Consider the following 24,038-nt stretch of genomic DNA (forward strand, 5'->3'; position numbering starts at 1 on the left):
CATGATAGAGAGCAACAGTTCGTGGTGGCCAGAAGACAGCAGAAGCAGCAAGAGCAAAAAGAGAGAATGGAGAGAAGACTCTTTCTGTCCCTTATGTCATACGCAGGCTACACCCACCCAAGGGGTATATTATTCACACCCATATCCCAGCATTTGATCATGAATCAATCACAAATTCTAGAAGCCTGCCTCCAAAAAGCACTTCTATGAATACATGAGACTTTGGGGGAACTTCCAGACACAAACCATAACAACACGGTTGCCCCTTGGTGGGTTTGTGTCTGTCTGAATCTCCTTCATAAGATACCAGTCACATAAGAGTAAGGCCTGTGATTATACGACCTCATTTTAATTTAATTACCTTTGTAAAGATTCTAAGTAGAGTCACATTTGGAGGTATGTGGGGTTAGTACCCTGACATATGAATTTGGGGGAAACAAATTATGCCCATAAAACCTGGATTGAAAGTTGCAAACAAGGGCATATGTGTATAAACCCAGCTACTCAAGAGGCTGAGGCAGGAGGATTGCAAGCTTGAGACCAGTTTGGGTTATATAGCAAAAACCTATCTCAAAAAAATAAATAGGTAAAAAAAATAAAATAAAAATGGATAGGGTTATAGCTTAATCCTAGAATACTTGCCTAACATATAACAGGTCCAGTCTCAAGTACTGGGGAAAGTAACCTGGATTAAATTGGTTTGTGGAAAATCTAGGTGGCTGCTTAAAAAGGATTGGAATGAGGGCTGGGGATTTAGCTCAGTGGCACAAGCACCTGTCTGGCAAGTGCCAGATCATGAATTCAATCCCTGGTACAAAAAAAAAAAAAGTATTGGAATGTTTAGGGTCAGTTTTGAGTTGAGATTTCTGTAATTGTACATTATGGAAAGAATGCTCTTTAAACCCAGCACAAGTAACTGGGTGTGGTGGTACAAACCTGTAATCTTAGCACTTGGGAAATTGAGGCAAGAAGATTGCTGCAAGTTTAAAACTAGCCTGGACTACATTGTGAGACCCTGTCTCAACAAAACAAAACAAAACAAAACAAAACAAAACAAACAAAAAACTAAAGCAAACAAACAACCTAACCCAATCCAAACCAAAAACCCAGCACAAAAGTAATTAATCAGCTTCATTTCCTAATGAAGCCACCTAATCGGTAAAATTAGTTTAAATTATTCTTTGCAAGTTTTCCTTCTGTTTTTTTTTCCTCCTAAACTATAATATGCTGCTCTTCCAAAAATAAAAATAAAAAAGGGACAGGGGAAATATTTGTCATAAGACCTTCTGGTGAGTAATCATTAGATGTGCATAACTCAGAATGCCTGCTGATCTTCAGAAAACATCAGAATGTGGGTCAAAATATTGGACCCCTGTAGGACCAGTCATTCTGTAGACATTCTATTATTTGAGGGTAAAAATAAACTTCCTATATTAGCTTTTCACTTGTGATTATTAACTAAGCTATTCCTTTATAAATTGGCTCAAATAATGAGTTCTTTCTTTTTTTCTTTTTTGTTTATTTTTTAAAATTTTATTTGAGGAGAAAAACAAAAAAACAGAAAAAGGGTACAAGTAATACAGAATTTCAAAAAAATAAAAGTAGGAAATCACTAGTTAATAGATTACATATTGTCATCTTAGAAATAGTTGTTCAAGTTACCAAATTAAAGCATACAAAGTGGACATTCAAACAGTGAGACTGCAAACAGTTCTGTTCAATGATCCAACAAAAATTCAGTAATATATTTATCTATCTTATACACTTAAATATACACGCAGTTATATTCTTTAGAGCACTTTCTTTTCCTTTCTTTTGTACAATGACAATTACACATTTTGGGTTTTATTAGTCCCACAGTTCTTATTACTTTTTTTTTTGAAGAGAATAAAAGCAAATGTGACATAACAAAACAGAGCCAGTCAAATCAAAAGGATGGATATAGTACATGATGTAAAAACAGAATACAAGGTGATCAACAATGGTTACCATAATGCCTCTTGCTATCTTAAAAAGAATTGCCTATATCATTAGTTATAATAAAATTGAACAAAACAGTACAGAACAAAACCAATAAAACTGAAACATTGGAGATATTTCAGGACTTCAAAAGAAGATAATAGTCAAACCAGAATGGGCATTAGAGTGAAACTTACTGTCTTCAAAGTAGTTGCCTAAACCCTCAAACTTGATACTATCAAACAGAACAGAATAAAGTACAATCAGTCAAAACAAGATGGTGAGAGCAATACAGGGCTTCAAATCAAGTTACTAGGAAATCAAAGTGGGTTACTATAATATATCCTGCTACTTTTTAATTTATTTTTCCCTTAATTAAAAAGACAAAAATAAAAAAATAAACAATAAAAAAGGAAATTGAAATAAAAGAGGACATAACAACACAACAGCACAGGTCAGAACATAACAATGTAAGCAACATAGTGTTTCACCACAAGATATCCCAACATAAGGGGGCTGGGGATTTAGCTCAGCAGCATAAGCACCTGCCTTGCAAGCAGGCAGTCGTGAGTTTGATCCCTGGTATCAATGAAAAAAAAAGATATCCCGACATAACAGTAGTTAGCACCTCTGATGGATGGACTATGATGATAATGTCTCTTTCCTTGAAATATTTGAGTATAACTTCATATACTGTAGCATCAAACGTATCAAGACAATGTAAAACCATTCAAGAGGATGACAGTATTACAGGGTATTTAGAACCAACTAACAGAAAACAAACAATGGTTTCTATATTATCTCCTTGTCTATAAAAGTTTTTGTTTATGAAAGGTTTTGGCCCAGACAGGACACTGTAGCCAGGAAAGCCACAACCGGAAGCAGGAAGCCCCATCTTGCCCTGCCCCTAGGAAGTTACCTGTGACGCCATCTTCCCGCCCCTGGGAATTTACATATGGCGCCAAACCTAGGACCAATGGGCTACCTGTGTATCCCTAATGCCCGCCTTAGGTTCCACCCCAAACCGAGGCTATTTACAGGCCCCCAAGCCACGTGTCCACCGGAGAGATCGCCGGACGCCAGCGGTGGGGGTGCCGGTCATCTCTCTCCGTGTTCTCAGAATAAAGGCCGCTTTTTATTTTATATTTCTCATCTTTTGTTAATATTTTTCATCTTTTGGAAATAACTTTATCAGTTTATACTATCACATATAATAAAATCCAATAAGATATAACATGTTAAGACCGATGGAGACAGAAGAACAAAAGCTTGATGGGACTTCAAAACAAGATGATATTAAATCAGCACTAGCTATTATGATGTCTTGTTTTCTCCAGAATAGCTGTTCATACCATCACAGACAGTAAAATCAAACAGCCCAGAATAAAACCATTACAATTAGTGGGTGAAAACCTTATGAGGCTCCAAAGCAATATACTGGGGAATCATGATTACCACATACTTTTATGTGTTGTTATCACAATGAGTTCTTTCTTTACCACTATCTTGTGTCTTAACAAATTGGCTTCCATCATGTCGCAAGCAGGTCAAAAGCAGAAACAAAAAGTCAAGGTTACTTCCTTGAAAGGCAGAGACAGAAAAAGCAGTAAAACACTGGGAATATAATTGATTAGTTAACATTCATTTACTCTAAGTTAGATTTTTTTGAGATAATTCAGGCTGGTGGCAGGTCAATTTTTTTGTGTAAGGATTAAGGCAGAGGGAACTTTATTATCATGTCTATTGGAATTGATCTTTTGGTGGAATTGGACTATTATCTCTTTAGACCTGACTTTCAGGAAGTTCAGATAAATAGTTTAGTCTTAGCTGGATGAATAGAACATTAGCATGAATCACTTCATGTTGATTTTTAGCCTGCTCTGTTAGGGCCCAGAATAGGAAAGTAGTTCAAAGCAATGGTGCTGTAACTTTTATTTTATATATCCTTAGCATGAAAACACTTATAGTTCTGATTTATCATGATTTTACCTACTTTCTTAAAATACAGCCCTTGGAGGATACAATGGTACATGCCTATAGTCTCAGCTCTTGTCAGGCTGAGGCAGGAGGTTAGCAAGTTCAAGTCTTGCCTGGACTACATAAAGAGACCTTATCTCAAAAATAAAGCAAAAAAAAAAAATCCAAAAATAAAAAATTCAAAACAAAAATAACAACAATCTGAGCCTTGGTTGTTAGGCCACGGCCTTTTGTGCATTTACTTTAAAAAGTGCTTAAACTTGTAAATATGTACCTTGCGCAGCTCAGATGCATCTCTCAAAGATTTGAGAGCCACTCTTAGGAATACAACCATCAGAAGAATACAACCATCTCTGTCTCCAAGACTCTATGGGAGGACAGAATCCTAAATTTGATAATTACTAGCCAAAAAGCACAGCTGGCTTAGTCTTCCTTTTACTAACTGACCCTTTCATTGTTAACTGAAGAATATCATTACTTCTTCCGCTCCGAGTCCCCACACTCCCCCTGGTTACTTGCTTTTAGTTGATTTTAAAAATAACTAATTTTGGAGGTCATGTACCTGAGCAATATTTTATCAGTCTCCCACTAGCTTTGATGTAGATAATACCTCTGATGGATGGGCTATGATGATAAGAGTTGTCCAGGCTACTTTTCAGGAACCTGAAGGCAGGTTTTGTCAAAACCATTGACTTCATGTGGGCCTGTACAGATGTCCAGTGAGTAATTTTTAACATTGGGAGGTTGTAAACTCTTCAGATTATACTAATGTACTCTCAGGAAACTTCTGGACATGTGTTTCATGAAGAACCATGAGAACGGACTATATATATACAGACCTGTGGTGAGCTGTAATGGATCTGTGAGTGAAGCTAACAGCATGAGAATCCCTACAAGCAGCTCCTGAGAGTGTGATGCTTGAATCTATAAGTGAAGCATGGAGACTTGGAAAGTTAGACGTGGAATATTTGCCAAAGAAAGCTACAGATAGCTAGTAGAATCATCTTGAGAAAGGCCATGTGGGTTGCAACCAGTAGGACCATAATAACAGAACTGTACAAACCCTTTGGAACTCACATCACACTACCATGTCCCCTGGATGCCAGACATGGAACTATGGGATTACAAAGTTTGGTCTAAATTACAGTGAATTTTAAAATTTTAACAAGTTTATTACAGTAAGAAACACATGCAATTAACCCCTCTCAACATATCCCCCTTACTTAAAATATGCTTGTTTCATCATCCTTTTATTTATTTACTTATTTATTGTACTGGGAACTGAACTTAGGACTTTGCGCTTGCCAGGCAGGTGCTTGTGCCAGTAAGCTATATCCCTAGCCCTTGCCTCACCATTCTTGATACTTTCTGAAGACATTCGTGAAATCTTTTGTATCTTTACAGGATGTGATAAAAAACAGAACAGCACAATGAATGCTGCTTCTAAGAGCCATCTCATAGAAAGGCAGGCTTGTAAAAACATCATGGAGTGTCTTTATCCACCTATTCACCAGATCTGGCACAAGATGACTTCTGGCTGTTTTCAAAATGGTCATGAAAGGTTAATGTTTTGAATCAATTCAGGACATCAGGGAAGCTATGACAATGCAACTATCTTAGTTAATTTCTTATTCTTGGGTCAAAATACCCAACGCCCACAAGTTAAAGGAGACAGGGCTTATTTTAGCTCACAGTTTGTAGACATGTTAGTCTGTAATCAGCTGTTTCTAAGACAGGGAGACGCTGCAGAGGGTCACTGCTAACAGCATTCTATTGCTGCTTCTCCAGCCAGCATCTCCAAACCTTTCTAAAGCCTCCCACAAGCTAGTTCTGAAGACTTCCGAACCTTTTAAACATGGTCAGGAAGTGTCACAGTATTGCCAAAGTCTGTATCAGTCAGTGTTCATCAAAGAAAAGACTTAAAAAAACATAGAGATACATAAGAATTTACAAGGTAGCTTTAGAATGACCACCTGCAGAATTGGTGTGGAGATGTGCATAAGGGCTGTCTGCTTGCTGGAGATCTGAGGGATCCAGTAAAGGGTTGAAGATCTGGATCTCACTGTAGAGTCACATGCTGGTTGGTACCAGGAAATCTGTGATGGAAGGTTGAAGGATCTGCCATGGGAAGCTGAAAGTTCTGTGTTGGAAGCCAAGAGACTGATGTCTAAGGTGAAGGTGAAGACTGAATTTCCTCTGAACAGACAGCAGTGAGAATTCCTTCTTGCTTCCTTTTATTCCATTCAGGCTGCAAGCCTATTGGTTGATGCCATCCATACCCAGTGTGGGCCCCATTATCCACACCCAGAACTATGCTAAGCCAATCAGTGAACTCACCCAGTTATTATTACACACTGTGATCCAGCTGCCTCCTAAAAAGCCCCAGCCATGAGTGTGTGAGGCTTTGGGGGAAACATCGAAGTATAAGCATGATAGCAACTAAAGACACTAATGAAATAGAACTTTCAGAACGGCTTCAGAAAGTGGCAAGAATGATGGGATAATTATGTTCAAAACAAGGGGGAGCACTTTCAGGGGAATTAATGACAACACGTCTTCTACTGAAATACAATTTATTTTACTTCATTTTTCAAATTCATTTTATTTCAAAGAGGAAAAAAATAAAACAAAATTTCAAAACACAATAATCAGGGGATACAATTTTACAAAATTTTAAAAATAGTTACTGTATTTTTTGCCAGATAGGTGCTGTGCCTCTGACTAAATCCTTGGCCCACTCCTGTATTTTTTGACCTAGTAGATACTGGATTTTTGGTCTTGCTCAGTTTTGGTCTTGCTTTGGTTCAACTCCTTATGTTTTCCTATTTCTCCCTTTTGGAATATGAATGTTTGGAATGTGAATGTGAATGTGCCACTTAACTGGGAAGTATATAAGCCTATTTGATTTTTATAGGGGTTCACAACGAAGTCTGCCTTGAGTTTCAGAAAAGACTTCAGACTTGGGCTCTGGAGCAGTACTGCAATAGCTAAGAATTTGGGGAATCTTGGAGAAATCATTGAAATACTGTCTAGTAGTAAAACAGATCTGGTTTGTAACATTCTTACCAAGGTGCCAAAGTACTAATACAGAGGTATCATGTTGGCAGTGTGCAGCACAGCTCTGCTGTTCCACTCTCTGAATAGCTTACCAGGATTGTAAACTCTGTGCCACTATTGAATCAATGGAGGGGAATGAAGTTTAAAAGGGAAAACGCTTTATCCAAAAGAGAGAAAAGGGGAAGATGGCTCTAAAGAGTAGGGGCACCAGAAAGGTGAACATCCATAAGTCTTTGTCATCAGCATCCTTTTATTATGTTTGGGGACCTCTTCACATACCTAGAACTTGTCACCACCAAGTTGGTTCTCTGGACTGTCATAGATGGATCCCAGGCCCACAAGACCCTAACCTGGGTACCATTTTCCAAGCGGACTTGTTTGGTTTCCCTTGCCTGGTTGTCCTTGTCAGGGCTTCATCTTTGGGATTTATAGATTGGTTAGGAGGAGTCTGGTAGAAAAGGTAACCTAAAGCTAGTGATTAAGGAGATGCGTATTAACTAGTGCAGTAATATAGTGATCCTAGCATGAATATATCAATAGATATAGATGATATAGATATATAGATACATGGAGGGGAGAGAAAGGGAGGAAGGTGTGTTTTTATAAAATAAAGAAGTTTTCAGTGGTCACCCTTGTCTCCTTTGCACTTTATCCGAGTGTGGGGAGGGGCACCTAGGCTAACTTGGTTAGGGCATCTGCCTGCCTGGCTCCTTCAGGCTCTGCTTCTCAGCTCTCATCATGTTAATTGCTCCCTTAGTAAAGTTTTAACTCTTTCTGGTCAGGATTAGCCAGAAAGCTCAATGAGGCCCTTATTTTTTTCCTGCCTATAAACCCTTTTCTCTACAGGAAAGCTGGCACTAGTATAGAGTAATGCAGGCCAGGATTAGTAATGATCTGGAACATGCCTGGGGTGGAACACAGGTTCCTGCAAGTGCTCTGACATCACACTGCTCCCAGTGGCCTTTCTGGATGGATGTTGATGGTACTGAGACAGTCAGAGAACACCACGGGGATGAAATGCAGGTGAATTCTAGGCCTAAACTCAGGGCTCATGACCCATTAAAGGCATAGCATGTATTTTTCCCTACTCACCCTCATTCTCCTAACCAATCTTTTAAATAATTTTTATTAGTATATAATTGTGACACAAAATAATTACATTTGTCTCAAACAATGTTTTCGATTTCAAAAGCCAGGATGCTTTTGCCATAGTGTCCTCAAGAAGAAACTGGATAAGAAAATAAAACTATTGAGGATCATCATAGGGACAGAGAACAAACGTCCAGACACTTAATCTCTTACTCATAAAAGTATGACTTGTAAGGGGCTGGAGGTTTAGCTCAGTGGCATAAGTGCCTGCCTTGCAAGCAGGCAGTCGTGAGTTCAATCCCTGGTACTGATAAAAAGGAAAAAAGACCAAAAAAAAGTATGATTTGTACTCCCTTTTGAGGCAGTCAGGGACTTAAGGTGTTGTGGCCAATAAGGAGTGACTATTCCCTTGGGCTTGCAGATGCCCAGTGGGTAACTAAAAGCAGCATAAACCTAGGCATCTTTGTATTCCTTTTGTATCTGTCTCCTTTCTTACTTTAAATCTTTGGATCATGTTCCTGTTCAGCTCTGCATACAGGCATATTAATCATTAAAAGAATGTCAGTCTACAAACTAGTAATTCAAGGTATATTAGCCCTAAATTTACCTAACCTGTCTCATCTGCCTTCAAGACTGAGGACACCAAGATAAGAGACTGAAGGGAACATTTAGCTACCAACTTTTACTCCCCAGAATGGGTATCTAGAAGTCTCTGGAAATTGCCCTAAACCTGTAGTCACCTCAGATTCTAGAAGAGCTTCCACAAACTTGACACTGCCCCTATATAGAAAAAAAACATTTCATGGAAACTGAATTGCTCCTTCAAGCCAAAAGACTCCTCTGGGCTACAAAACCAGATCTGAAATAATGACCAACCAGACCCTAACTCACTCACCAACCTCATAAAAATAGGCCTTGTTAACAGACCAGCCTGAAGTTCTTCATCAGACCTGCATCCACTTCGGCTCCTAAAGATAAAGCTTCTCCATTTTCTCTTAACTTTTCTGTCTAGATAAGTAAGTCTATGCTTTTCACTGACATGCCCTGAAATTCTTTTCAGCAGTGAATGTATAAAATCTACTCAGGCCAAATTGAGGACACTATTTTCTTTTTGGAGGCGTCTCTTTAGAGATTCTTATATCTGATCACTGTCCTCAGTGCTGGTCACTACTGAATACTGGTAACTTTTTTTTTTTTTCTACACTGGGGATTGAATCTGATTGAATCTGGGGCCTTGCATAGACTAGGCAAGTGCTCTACCTCTGAGTTACGTATTTTTGTGTTTTATTTTGATACTGAATCTTTCTAGGTTGCCCAGACTAGACTTGAATTTCTAATCCTTTTGCCTCAGCCACTCCATTAGCTAGCAACATTGCTACCACTGTGTATGGTTCTTGGGTAATTTTTTTTCTTTGAATTCTGCTCATTAATTCAATCTCATGCTATAATAAATCCCAGAATATAACTAGAATTTTTGCAGTATACTGAAATACATATCATTTTTCCCTTATCCTTCATTGTATGGAATATAATATGCATGTTTTTACCTAGTTATGGACAGTTAGGGGTATTTATTTTCCTAAAGGATGCAGGATATAGCAGTCTTTACTGAAGGATCTTATGGAGGGATCTACTAGGTTCTAAATATGGGACAGTCTTTTGTCTTCAACCTTTTTCCCAATCTGTTCTGGTTTCCTGGGTTTCCTGCAAGTCCATAGACTATAGTGGGAAGAATCTTCAGTGGGCCAGTGGAAACTTTGGGAGGCTGGGTCTTTAGGAGGCTGAGCAGCACTTTTAATGTAAAGGATGAATGGCCTAAGGTCAGAACAGGGAAGGAGTATGAAGTTTCAGCTCCAAAATTACTGATCTGAGATATATGCAGAGGTAATATGGGGAGTCCATCAGGCACTGAGGAGACAAGAATACATGGGAAATTCCATCAGGGCAGCAGAAGAGGAAAGGCTTCAAAACTTGGGCTTGACACTAAAAACACAGGGTTGAGTTCAGCTTTTTGGGTGTGAGATCCACTTTGCAGGCACTCAGCCAGACCACAGATTTGGCAGAAGTAATACTGGTGGCTGAATAGGAATATTAATGTGTGTCTTTTCATCACAGAATTTTTTATAAACGAGGCAGTAATTTCACTAGGTTCTTCACAGAAATGCAGTTTAAATTCACTAAAAGCTCCTACAATTTTGCCAGCTGGAAGGAATGTTGGTGTAGGCAGATGATACATCTTTGAACTGTTTTCCTTGTTGCCGTATCGTGGCCAACCACTTTCTCCAGGATTTGATTTCTGCCTCTCCTGAACAATCTTTTTTTTATTTCCCTCTGGGAACTGAGGCTTTGGAAATTTCAGCTGTCAAGATTTCAACATTCAAGATTGTAATTTTGGAAATTACAACTTAGGGATTTTTTAGGATTTCAACATTTGGGATTATGACAATCAGGACGGTGTTTTTCAGGGCTATGATCAAGACCAGGTACAATGTGTTCTAAGATTCCTTCCTGGATAAAATTTGTGACATGAAAGAAAAATGAGAATGAGGAGACAAGGAGGAGGAAGAAGAGGCAGTCACAAAGGAAGAAGAGGAAGAGGAAGAAGAATATAGATACTGAAATAATTTTATTAATGTTCAGAGTTCATGTCCAATGAACATGGAAATAATGCCTTATATAAGATCCTTCTACAAGGATCCTGCCTGACAGAAAAAATAAATCCTTGTTATAGAATTCCATGTTTTTCAGACTGAAAATGTACACAGCTAAATCACTACATTTCTGTCTGCCTATCATCTCTATCTATCTATCCATCTCTCTATCTATCTATTTACCCACCTACCTACCTACCTACCTGAGGGTCTTGCTATGTAGCTCAGCCTGGCCTTGAACTCATTCTGTGAGTCCTTCTGCCTCAGCCTCTTGAGTGCTCTAGCCTCCTTCTTGGCTAAGTGTAGCCTTGCACCTAAATTTTGAACAGTGAACTATAAATAGCATTTGTCAGTGAGTACTCCACAAAGGATCTTTAAATGAGACAGCTGGGGCCCAATCTTTTGTCTCTATCCCTTCCTGGAAAGGAGGTAAGATGGCTGAAATGGGTCCTGAGTTAACTGCAGACAGAAGAGCTTGCATCCTCGACGACTTCACAGAACTGTCACCCCAACTCTGAAATGCTGACCACTGATCTTTTATACTCTTGTTTTATACTCTTGTGTTTAAAAACAGATCCATGGCTGGATCTGTTACTGGAATATGAATGCAATTAATAGCTGGTTTAAAGCAACTTCATCTCAACCAGTCAGGTTACCTTTTACAACCAATATACAGGTCTAGATTGCGATGGGTCTCAGGATAGCTGTGAAATAGCCTTAGATATTTATGGTACCTTGATTTTGCAGAGGTCACTCTGAGCTACTTGGAGGAATCTGGGACAGAACTCAGACTACAGTAATCTGTTTTCTGAGCTTTTTGGATTTCTATCATAGGCCACAGGAAAAAGACATTGTTTATTAGGGGCAGTAAAGAGAAATGGTAATACATTGGCTCCTGTACCCCCACCAGCTTGTCTCAATCCTGGAGGCTCCTTGACTGCTGTTGCTCCCCCTTCTCCCATCCCAAGGTGTCACCTGTTCAAAAAGGCACATCCTATGAGCCACTTTGAACTGCACAGTATCACCATCTATACTAGCAAGAAGTGCCTTGAGGCACCATGATTATGTTTTTTTTTTTTGGTACTGGGGATTGAACTCATGACCTCATGGTTGCAAGGCAGGCACTTATGCTGCTGAGCTAAATCCCCAGCATGCTATCTCTTTAAAGATATGTTGTACTCAGTAGACAAGGCCTTCATTAGTCACTGACTCATGACTGAATTGTTGTTTCATCCTTCAAAATGTCATGTTCTCCTAGTTTGACATAGCCAGCATCCTAAAGATGCTTTCTAGTATTTCCTGTTGTGATGAACTCAACAGCTTCCTAACTAGCGGGTCCCTCATGATATCAGTGCTAGAATCTCATGTAAGAAATTAGTTTCTGGGATGCGCTGGGGTCATGCTGCAAACAGGACACCACGGGCCCGCAGTCCCTTACCTCCGCAAACAGGAGTCTCGACTTCCTATTACCAACTATATGAAACCCATAAATTCTTTTCTGAGTTTTAAGGCTATCCATATCAAAGGCCTACCCAGAATGTCCTCCTCACCCCAACAAATGGTGGGAGTTATAGTCTCTCCTCACAGTTGAACACCACCCTTCCTGCCAGATCCTCTTTTCCTGAACTGGAAGCCTGCTCATTCTTGGGGGGCGGGTTACAAAGGCAACAGAGAAAAATGAAAATCTATTGGCCCTTACTGTTTCTTTCGGTATTATTCTATTCAACAAAGACTCAAATCATGTCATTGACTTTCCCATAAGGAGGATTTGCACAATTCAGGATTGGTTTTTAAATGGTTGAGCAAACATTTGATACAACTTATTGGACTATAAGACAGCATAGGAAGGTTCTCTGTTGTCCCTTTTTATTCTTCTGGGAGTCTGGTTCAGAGAAGTCACTGAGTAATTATAAAACTTGACTGGTAGGAGTTAGTAGTCAAGAAAGTATAAATTTTGAGTTCTAATTCTGACTCTTCTACTTATTAACATGTGACCAGTCATGCTGCTTTATCCACAGTGAGCTTGCACTGTTATCTGGAGCCAGTAATACCAATCACCGGTAAAACAAAAAGAAATTATGCAGGAGATTCTCTCGCTTCAGCCTCCACAAATGCAAGAATTTATAGGCAAGTACCACCAAGCCTGGCTGCATACACTCCTGCTAGGCAGCCAGTGGGATAAAGTGAGCCTGGCTCCTATCCTGGATCGGGTCAGGAGGAAAACTCTAGGCTAGTTTTCATACTTTCAAACCAAGGTCACTCCGGGCACTGGGTGAGAGAGCTAAACAAGAGGCCGCTGGCCCGAAACCCTCCACTAACACGCTGGCTGGGCGGCCCTGACTCACAGCCAGGCCGTATCTCGCCGAACTACGGTGCTTGGCTCCAGGGAGCGTGTGATTCGCTGATGTTCCGGAGGACAGCCGGGCTATCCGCGCACCGCGCGCCGCTGAAGGGAAGCAGAGGCCTGGCTTCTCCTCCGGCGCCAAGGGGCGGAGTGGGAGAGGGGTGGGGAGGCTGCGGACCATACCAACTGCACAGGGCTGTGGGGGCAGCGTTCTTGTGGCAATGCGCCGCAGCAGTGTGGCAAGCGAGGCACCACGGTTACCACGGCCCAGGGCGGCCAACACCTCCTTTTCTCGCGTCCTCGAGCCAAGGGCACGGGGCCAGTGCAGGGGCCGTGTCCACCCGGCCGCCCTGCGTCCCCCCTCCGAGTTGGGCGCGGCAAATGGGGCGGGGCCTGCTGGCGGCAGTACTTGTAAGCCGCGGGACGTCGCTCTGTAGACGCTCGGCTGCGCTCGGAAGCTGCAGGAGCTCTTCGAGTCCGGAGTTGGGAGAAGCGTAGCCATGTTACCCTACGCGGCGTGCAGGTGAGAGGAGGGCATCCCGGAGGGACGCGCGGGGCACGGCGGGCGCGGATCCCTGGGGTGATGTTCGCTGGGGCGAGGGGTTGCGGGCCCGTGGTGTTCTGTTTGCGGCGTGACCTCGGCGTGTCTGTCTTCCAGCGCGAGTCGGAGGCTGGCCCCGGCTCTGGGCATCCTGGGCGTCCGGCAGAAGCACAGCCTCCCCGACTTACCCTACGACTATGGGGCCCTACAGCCTCACATTAACGCCGAGATCATGCAGCTGCACCACAGCAAGCATCATGCAGCCTACGTGAACAATTTGAACATCGCTGAGGAGAAGTACCAGGAGGCGCTGGCCAAGGGTAGGTACGAGGCCCTCGTGGAGGACGCTGGCTGGAGCAGATGAGACTGTGAGCCGGTACTGCCTAGAAATGTCTCCCGTGTTTCTACCAGCTCCGAGATTTCCAGGCACAAAACTCCCCTGCCTCGTTTAAAACAGTGACCTGTCTCGTTCTTACTGATTCAGTTGAATAAACTTATTGTATTATGTCAGAAAACTTAGGATTTCATAGGGGATTTGTTTCTAAATTTGACTTCGTTAAGTCCAGTCATACTGCTAACGTTGGTGAATAGTACGGGCTTTAAAGAGAACTTAATACGTAACTCGTTTTTTCATGTTAGCATTTAGTATTTGCTCGTGTTACATAATGAGCTCTTAGAGATACATATTTTGGTCTCTCAGATAGGTTTGCCAGCCATTTGCTAGAGAGCTGAGAGAGCACCCTTAGCTTATGGCTCAGAGTCAGTCATGCAAGTGTCCTTGAGCGTCGCAGGAACTCTCGAAGTGGGCTGGAGCTTTGCTGTTTGTAACCCAAGTGTGTGCCTGGGTAGTGGGTGGGAGAAGAGGGCCTTTCTAACTCCCTTCCCAAGGGCATTACAGCACTGAACTGGCATTGCTAGCAGCTGCCCTCAGGTCGTTGTCTTCATGAGAAGGGGTGGAATCTAATCTAGGAATAGAAGAGATTCTATTCTAGGAGATTCCTTCTGTCCATGCAGGTGAATTGCTCAAAACCCTCTTGTTTTGCTTTATGTGGGATAGACAGGTGTTAGCATTATGATGTTCATTACCAAAAAGTACTCACCTGGCTTTGGAATAGGACAGGCCCTTTTTGCTCTGATTTAATTTAGGGGTAAAGTTTATAAGAACCATTTTTGTAGAAGCTGAATATTTGTAATTCAATTACTATAATATGGAGTTAACTTTTTAAAAAAAATTGTTCTTGACAAAAGCACTAGCCTGTGAATTTTTGTTTGTACTTCTGGGGTGTATATGGGGATATGTACTGTTTTAATGTCTATACAAAATAGTGTGTTGTTCTTTTAATTCATTAGCTAGGCCAGGTGTAGTGGCCCACACTTGTAATCCCAGCATATGGAGGTCTGAGGCTGGAGAAGCACTGTAAATTAGAGACCAGCTTGGGCTACCTGATGAGTTAAAGGCCAGCCTGAACTGCATACTGAGATACTCTCTCAAAAATCAAAAAACATTAGTTTGCACAGGGAAGACAGTTTATAGCCATATTTTGACTGTGTTGTTTACTAACTAAGAAAACCTACTCTTTGACTGTATTTTTACTGAGTTTCAGGCCTATGAAATTTGTAGGGTAAGTTTTAGACAGTGACATCTGATTGACTAGAGGCATCTAGTGGAAAAATGTAGTATTTCAGTTTGTGTTTGAACTAAGTACATGAGCAAAAAGAGGAAGACTAGCACATTCTGGAAGATTTGCTTGCAGGAATTAGATGAACCTTGAATATGGGAAGAGGCTCGAGATTTAGGAAATAACAAATGTGTGGAGGATATGTGTCTTATTTTTCTCTCCTTGCTGAGACAAAATACCCAATGCTCAAAGTTAAGGGAAGAATAATTTATTTAACTCCCAGTTTGTGGAGGTTTCAGTCCATAATTCACTGGCTCCAAGATAAGGTGGCACATAGCAGAAGGGCAACTTTTCATGGTGGTAGAAGACAGCAAAAGTAACAGGAGACCATAAAAGTGTCTTTCTGCCCCTTTTATACTCTAAGCTACTGGAATTAGGGTGGTGCCGAGCCAATCAGTGGACTGATTTAGTAATCACACATCCTTAATGCTAGCATGGCACTCCAGATTCAGCCACCTCTGAAAAAGCCCCATCTAAGACTACATGAGGCTTTGGGAGGATGTCTAAACACAAACTGTAACAGTGTGGTCATAATGAAGCTGGGAAGTAGCCCAGTGATGAAAATACTTTCTGCAATCATGTCTGACACCTTCGGTATTTAAAAAAAAAAATCTTAATTTCAGTTTTCTTTCTCTCTCTCTCTTTTTTTTTTTTTTTTTTAATCTTTTCACTGAGGAGTTCAGGCTGCCTTGAACTCACTTTGTAGCCTAGGCTGGCCTGGGACTCATAGCGATCCTTCTGCCTCTCAGTGCTGGAATTTATAGATGTGCCCCATCATACCTAGCTTGTCTTTTTTGTATGGAATCAAAATATGTTTAATAAGAGCCACTGAAAAAAACAGCTTTATATCATATTGCAGTACTACATTGACTATAAGTTAATAACCACAGAACTTTTCTTTGAAAGTTATATTTTTGAGAGTGAGTTAAATTTTCATAATTGAAAACTTTGGAAAAAAGAAGAGTAAATAAAGTAGCATATTGTCATCACACATAACTACTGTAAATACTTTTTCAAGCAAAAGTTTTTAACTTATTGTATTTGAAGAGTAAAAGCTGAATTGAAACTAAAAAAATATTGAACTTCTTGAAGTCACAGAATAAAAAATAATTTGAGTACTTGTTTACCAAGAAGTCTTTCGGGTTTCAGCTTACTTTGCTCAGTTGTTTTTGAGAATACGTTCAGAAAGTTCAGACATGACATTCTTGTTTTAGAACTATAAAGAGGCCCATTTTTTGGAAACTACATTTAATATATTCAATCATCTAGTGAGTCAACACATACTTATTGAGCATGTTGTATGTGAGGCAGTATTGGACTCTGAGGCGAGAGTAGTGCACAAAAATTTTTGTCGTCAATGGTGTCTGTAGTCTAGTGGGGGCACAGATGGACAAATGCACGTGCAGAGTGCCAGCAGAGTTTGGAAGACATGATTGGATTCTGGATGTGTCTTATAGTTGGAGTGGGGTTTGCTGAGGGGATGGGGATGGATTGAGCGTGGAATACGAGGAAAAAGGGGTCAAAGATGACATCAGTGACCTCGGGATCAGAGTTGGAATTCACTGAGATGGGGAAAACTATAGATGCAATAAGTTTGGGTTTGAAAATCAGGAGTTCAATTTGAGTGTGTAGAGTTTCTTTTTAATGTCACTTTGAAATATTTCCCAGTGAGTAACTGTCTTGTCTTGGAGAATGAGAGTTGAGTTTTCTTTGTAGTCTGTACTGATCCATGCATTGTAGCATTCCATTACTGTATTTTAATATGCTTTGGTGTTTTTATTTGTTGAAACTTTTTTGTTTAAGAGAACACGGAACGCTTGGCCATCAGAAGTGAATTTTTTCCTAGCTTTAACCACCCCTACTGGCCTTGCCAGTTATATACCACACCATAAATTGAACAGAAAAGCTGAAACAAGTTTTTGGGAGGTCCCCTTTTTCTGGGTAGAATATGAAATTGCTGAATTTTAGGAAAAATGGGAATGTTATAAATAAACTGTACAGTTAATGTCTTATAAAGGAAAAAAAAAAGAACAGTGTATACAGTGGTTAAAGTGTAAGAATTTTTTTTTTAAAGACAAGGTCTTGGGGCTGGGGATTTAGCTCAGCGGCATAAGTGCCTGCCTTGTAAGCAGGCAGTTGTGAGTTCGATCCCCGGTACCGATAAAAAAGAAAAAGACAAAAAAAAAAAAAAAAAAAAAAGACAAGGTCTTGCAGTATATTTTAGGTTGGCCTTAAAATTTCAGTCTATAGCCCAGCCTGGCCTCAAACTCACAGTGATCCTTCTGCCTCAGCATCCTGAGTGCTGGGATTATAGTTGTATGCCACCGTGCCTACTTAAGAGTAAGAGTTTTAAAAAGTGTTTTTGAATTTTAATATTTCAGGAGATGTCACAGCTCAAGTAGCACTTCAGCCTGCACTGAAGTTCAACGGTGGAGGTCATATCAATCACAGCATTTTTTGGACAAACCTGAGCCCTAATGGTGGTGGAGAACCCAAAGGTTAGTATATCTCAGTACAAATTTACGTACATTTTGTGCACAAAAAGGAGTGACTATTGATTTTCCTCTTCTTTTCATCTCTTTTTGAGGGGTTGCTGGGAGTCAGTCTAAGGTCTCCTGCATGTGAACCATTCAGTGCACCACTGAGTTATACCCTTAGCAGATTGTTAATTTTCTTGTTACCTTAATTCACTTGAGGTATCAGTGGATTATTTTTCATAGCAAAACATCTAACAAATTTGTAACTTTTAAAGGGAAAGAGTAGGAATGGAGAATGCATTCAGGGACTTACGTCATTAGGTTTTACACACGCATGTGGAACCATCTTATGGTTTAAATATTAAGGAAACACTGTAGTTTATTGTATGATTTTAATCAGTATTGTTCAAGGCATCCTATTTAATGCCCTGGAAATAAGCAGTTTCCTTTGAAATAATATTAAATGGTGAAGTAAGTCTAAGAAACTGGATAATTTATCCATCATGAGTGAGGTCTTTGGACTATTAACACTTTTGAAGTTGAGTTAATGACCACAATATCAGATCTACCCATGTTCAACTGGCATTCTTTCCCATTTTGCATTATGTGTACCACTTCATTCCCCTAGTTGTACTCATAAAGGATGCCTATTTTTCAGTTCATAGAATAAGAAGAATGAAGTTTTGGACCCAGCTGATACAGTCAATATGCTCAATCTAGAATTCTGTATTACTGCAAAATACAAAGATTATAGTTCTTTTTTTTTACTTTTATTTTGTAGTACTGGGGGTCAAACCCAGGCCTTTGCATGCTAGGCAAATGCTTTACCAGTAAGCTACAGTTAAAGCTCTTAAAGTATATACCCTTAGTTCAGTAACAGGAAAGAAAATGGCCCGTTTAAAATCAAGTATGGTGAAGACAAGCTCTAAATTGCCTTGTAGAAGAACCGAACAGTCATAACTTTTTATTTCCAAGTGAGGACAGAGAGTGAGATAGAAGTCAAAGTAAAAATTTCTGTTGAACTAAAAAATCAGTAGCCTTCCTGTACAGAAATAAACTTACTGAGAAAGAAATTAGGGAAATAATGCTTTTCACAGTAGCAGCCCCAAAACAATGAAATACCTAGGAATCAATCTAACAAAAGATGTAAAAGACGTCTACATTGAAAACTATAGTACTCTGAAAAAGGAGATTGAAGAGGATATTAGAAGATGGAAAGATATTCCTTGCTTTTGGGTTAGAAGAACGAAATATAGTGAAAATGGCCATACTTCCAAAACTGTAATACAGATTTAATGCAATTCTGATCAAAATTCCAATATATTACCTCAGAATTATAGAAAACAATTCTAAAATTCATTTAGAACCAGAAGAGACCTAAAATAGCAAAGGCAGTTCTGGCAACAAAGGCAAGACAGGAGACATCATAATCCCTGACTTTAAATTATGTTGTTAAGCCTCTGTGATAAAAACAGTATGGCACTGGTGAAAAAATAGATCTGAAAATCAATGCAACGGATTAGAAGGTGCAAAAACAACTCCAGACATATTCAGCCTCCTTATCTCTGACAAAACTACATTCACTGGAAGATCTCAGATGAAGAAATATAAACAGCAAATAAATATATGAAAAAAAATGTTCAACCTCACTGGTCATTCAAGAGATGCAAAATAAAACAATGAGTATTATCTCCCCCCAGAAAAAAATGACTGTTATTAAGTAGGAAATCAACCAGTAACACATGTTGGAGGGGCTCTCGGGAAAAAGGAACACTTCTCCACTGTTAGTGGGACTGAAGACTAGTACAACAATGAAATCACTATGGAGATTCCTCAGTAAACTAGAATTGGAGGTCCCATTCAACCCAGCTATTCCTGTCCTGGATATCTTCCCAAAAGAATTAAAAACATCATACCACAGTGATATGTGTGCACCCATGTTTATAGCAGCACAATTTGTAATAGATCTTTTAAAAAGCCCAAATGCCTATCAACTGAGGAATGAATAAACAAGATGTGGTATTTTTATATAATGAAATAGTACTTAGCCATAAAGATAAACTTCAGACCTTTATAGGTAAATGATGCAACTTGAGACCATACTCATAAGTGAAAGAAACCAGGCTCACATGTAAACATTGTGTTGTCTCCCGAGTGTGAGAAGCTGAAAGAGTAAGATCCAAAATGTACAACAGATACTGTAAAATGAGAAGAAACAGTTCAAAAGGAAAGAGAAATGGATGGGGAAGAGGAGAAAAGGAAGGGAAAATATATATATATGTGTACACATATGTTAAGATATATTATTTCTCTTAGTTCATTAAAAAGTTTTGTTCTAAAGTTGTTTGGACAATTAAACACCTATATCTTGTAATCTAAAAATAACAATATGCAGTATATTAATCATTGTTACTCTATTGTTTCAACGTTTTTTTTCTCTTTAGAATTGAAAGAGAATTTCTGTTGAGGGGAAAAATGAAGCAAATAGAAAATAGTACTTCTTTCCTGATGAAGAAATCACAATAAGTGAAGAAATCTCTAGCTTCATTTAAACATGTGAATTAAAACTGAAACCTTAGGTACTGGTGTCAGAGCAGGGTGAATGCAGGTATTGAAACTAACGGGGTTATATCTTTTTGTTCAATGTCCAGTTTCTTGGGCCATGTGACAGGGATATTTTCATATATGTAAATAGAACATTTTATCGTCGTTGTTGAAATCTGTTTGATTTTTGGATTTTTTTTAAATAGGGGAATTGCTGGAAGCCATCAAACGTGACTTTGGTTCCTTTGACAAGTTTAAGGAGAAGCTGACAGCTGTGTCCGTTGGTGTCCAAGGCTCTGGGTGGGGCTGGCTCGGTTTCAATAAGGAACGAGGATGCTTGCAAATTGCTGCCTGTTCTAACCAGGATCCACTGCAAGGAACAACAGGTTAGATTTGAAAATTGTCACTCATTTCATTTGGGAGATATGGTTTACTATAAAGCATTTAGGTAGAAGTAAGGAAAACTGGCAGTGTTAAAACTCACCACAAACGTGTAATAACCTGAGCACACCTTAACCAATGATACCCACAATCTTGTCTAAATGCTTTAAAAGTCCTTGATGTTTTGTAAGATAAGCATAGGTAATTTTGTGGATACATCAACAGAATAGGGTTTTGTTTTGTTTTTGTTTTTTGGTGGTGCTGGGGATTGAACCCAGGGCTGTGTGCATTCAAGGCAAGACTCTACCACTGAGGCAAATCCCCAGCCCCAACAAAAATATTTTAATCATAAAATCTGCTTTGCTTTACTGAGAATTAGCTGGCATCAGTTTAAATAATTCTGTGCGTGTGCGTGTGCGCACACGCACACACACACACACACACACACACAAAATAAAAACAAAAACTCCCAAACTAAAGCTAGGTACACAAAAACAAAGAAAAGAAGTAGAAGCTGAGCCCAACGTTAGCAGTTACATTTCTCCCTTCTTTGCTTTTATGACTAAACTGGTATTAGAACTCAGGTTTCCAGACTTTGCCTTTCTGGGAACCTTTGATACATTGAAAATATTTGGCTTGGAAATTCCAGGCCTAGCTCAGCAATTTCTGTTTTTCTGTTGGGCTTTATTTAATTAGAGAGCTGTTTATAAAGTGTTGCTGAAGAGTGTAGGAAGTAGAATCGTGAGTCCTAAGCAGTTAGCTGGGCCACTGATCTCTGAAACAATGAATTTAAAGGAACCCCTGCTACTGGGCATTAGCAGTTCTCTGCCACCCTTTCCATCTCTATGACTTAAGATTCTTGCTTATGCAACTCATTTCCTTGCATATACTCCCTGTCTGCTGGGATCTAAACAGTCGTTCTGGGAAAGTGAGATGCCATAAAAATCTATAAAAGACTTACGAGCACCAGCTGCTATGGAGACACATGTATCTCACACAGTACCTGCTGGAAAGACTGATTTTTATGGGAATACCATTATATTTCTTTCTCTGTCCATTGAAGAAAGCCCACTGGAATGACGTCATAGCTTTTTAATATGGGAAAAATTATTCAAAAACTTTATAGTAATGAATTATTGGTGATATCCATCATGATTGATCTAGACATTGGTTGAGAGTTGTTTTCATAGGAGAATTTGAGAGTTTTAAAAATAGGTACTACTGCATTTTTCATTTATTCTATTTATGAAAACATTGCGTCTTTTTTTTTTGGGGGGGGGGTCGTAACTGAGGATGGGATTCATGACTTTGCACTGGCCAGGCAAGAGTTTGTGCCACTGAGCTAAATCCCTGGCCCATAGTGTGTCTTTTTCTTTAATTCTTTGTAGCTTTGCTTGTTACTCTTTCTATTGATAACTGCTAAGTGGCACATGTTCTCAAAAAATTAGCCTTGAGGAGCAGAGTAGATTCGTTTTGGAAGAGACACTCAAAGCCGTAGCCACCCCACAGGCAGCACACCTTTCCTGTGGCCCCTGACACCACTGGGGCAAAGTGGATAGTGGACATTGGCTCTTGGTTCATTCTATTGAAGAACTGCTATTAAAATATTGTAGTGATTTTCCTGAGTCTTACATATTTTTACTAGCTATCATATTTTTTTCAAAGTCAAGCTTAAAATTTCTTTATAGGAGTATTCTTAAGCAAATTTGCTATTACATATGAAACAGAAAATAATCAGATTATTATAAAGGATAACTTATATGTAAGGAACAGTAAAGGTTTTAAATTAAGAAGCTACAGTGTTTTAGATCAAAATTTAAAGTTTTTACTTCTTTCTTTTCTCTGATAGGTCTTATTCCACTGCTGGGGATTGATGTTTGGGAGCATGCTTATTATCTTCAGTATAAAAATGTTCGGCCTGATTATCTAAAAGCCATTTGGAATGTAATCAACTGGGAGAATGTAACTGAAAGATATGTAGCTTGTAAGAAGTAAATCATCAGTATACTGAGTGTGTTAAGCTCTTTATGACTACTATGACTATTTTTGTAATAGCATAGAGTACTGCAGTGTACTAGTAAGCTGCTATATTATAGCATTGATTGATGTTGCTTACTCACATGTTTCATAATTTAATGTTATGAATAATTTCTCATTTTCCAATTAGGCAACTTTGAAAATAGTAAGTACTTCATGTGATTTAGTCTTTTTTTAAAAATGTGATTTAGTCTTGATTGAACATTTTATTTAAGAGAGTGACAGTTGGTACATTACTATGTCCTTATAAAACCTTCAAAAATATTCCAGACAGTTTGGGGTCTGTCATCCTGTTCTGATACAGTTACAGAAAATCTAGTCTTTCCCCCAGTTGCTTAACAATAAAATAGAAAACAATATTTTCCGTTTCTATTGAAAAGTGCTCTTTTTGTAGGTAATTTTCTGTCTGGTGGTACTTCTGGTAGATATCACCTAGTGGGCCTCAGTATGGTCACATGTCCACCCAGTTAATGCCATTTCGTTATTCAAAAGCGTGAAACTTGTGGCTGGGAATATAGCTTATGTGGGATGTTTTTTCTTACTATGCACAAAGCCTTGGGTTTGGTCCTCAACACTGTAGATGAACAAACATCTCTAAAACAAGCCCATGTAACTTAATTGTTAATTAAGAACCATTTTATTATTAGGAGGTAATTATGCATTTGAGTTTTTCTAGGGGCAGAAATACAAACAACTTCATGTGAATTTTGTCTTTAAACATAGAAATGTATATTGTATAAAAATGCTCAAGAGGGACAAATGAGGCCTGATGGATAGTATCATCAATAGTGGGAACTGGGCCATAGGACATTGCCCTGCTTCCGGGCAGGGGTGCATTACTGTGCATCCCTTTCATGAAAACTAGACCTGGGCCAGATACTCTCTTTCAGTAGAGGCAAATATTTATCTCTGAATAAGGTCAGCAGTGTCTGTCTCAGCATTTATTTTCAAAGATATACTCTTGATTTATTCTGTCCTTTGAGATTTTTTGTTTTGTTTTCTTTTAGAGAACTTATAGCCACTGTAAAAGCTCTATATTTTTCAATAAAGGAAAAATGATGCCTATAATAAGCAATTGCATTTCAGATTGTGTTCCTTTGCAGTTTCTGCACACAGAGCTACACACTGTTGCAATATAGTTCTTTTTGTATTGGGCTTAACATTATATTTCTTATGTTGACTCATCCCTGAAGCCTTTACCACGTGATGTTCTCCCTGACTGTGTCCCCAGAGCAATGAGGCCAGGCGTTCATGGATTGAAACTTTTGAAACCATGAACCAAAATAAGTCCTCCTTTAAGTT

The 24,038-nt window shown here is 39.3% G+C and overlaps 1 protein-coding gene across 1 annotated transcript; it reads left to right on the forward strand.

The window, feature by feature from the left end:
- The first annotated feature begins 13,440 nt into the window (after window positions 1-13,440).
- Sod2 (superoxide dismutase 2) lies at window positions 13,441-23,811 on the forward strand. The gene is made up of 5 exons (XM_003466367.5): window positions 13,441-13,600; window positions 13,736-13,938; window positions 17,679-17,795; window positions 20,525-20,704; window positions 22,549-23,811. Exons 1-5 carry the CDS (start codon window positions 13,578-13,580, stop codon window positions 22,692-22,694), a joined length of 669 nt encoding a protein of 222 aa, XP_003466415.1. The 5' UTR covers window positions 13,441-13,577; the 3' UTR covers window positions 22,695-23,811.
- Window positions 23,812-24,038: the final 227 nt, after the last annotated feature.

The sequence above is a fragment of the Cavia porcellus genome, unplaced genomic scaffold, assembly GCF_034190915.1.
Source record: "Cavia porcellus strain 051 isolate PalLab524CR breed Dunkin Hartley unplaced genomic scaffold, mCavPor4.1 scaffold_22, whole genome shotgun sequence".
Taxonomy (NCBI): Eukaryota; Metazoa; Chordata; class Mammalia; order Rodentia; family Caviidae; genus Cavia; species Cavia porcellus.

What these genes read in the sequence shown, in the direction of transcription:
- Sod2 (XM_003466367.5), top strand. Translation starts at nt 13,578, where the DNA reads ATGTTACCCTACGCGGCGTGCAG. An exon ending in TGGTGGTGGAGAACCCAAAG is followed by an intron (nt 17,796 to 20,524) that starts GTTAGTATATCT and finishes TTTTTTAAATAG; the next exon opens with GGGAATTGCTGGAAGCCATC. An exon ending in TCCACTGCAAGGAACAACAG is followed by an intron (nt 20,705 to 22,548) that starts GTTAGATTTGAA and finishes TTTCTCTGATAG; the next exon opens with GTCTTATTCCACTGCTGGGG.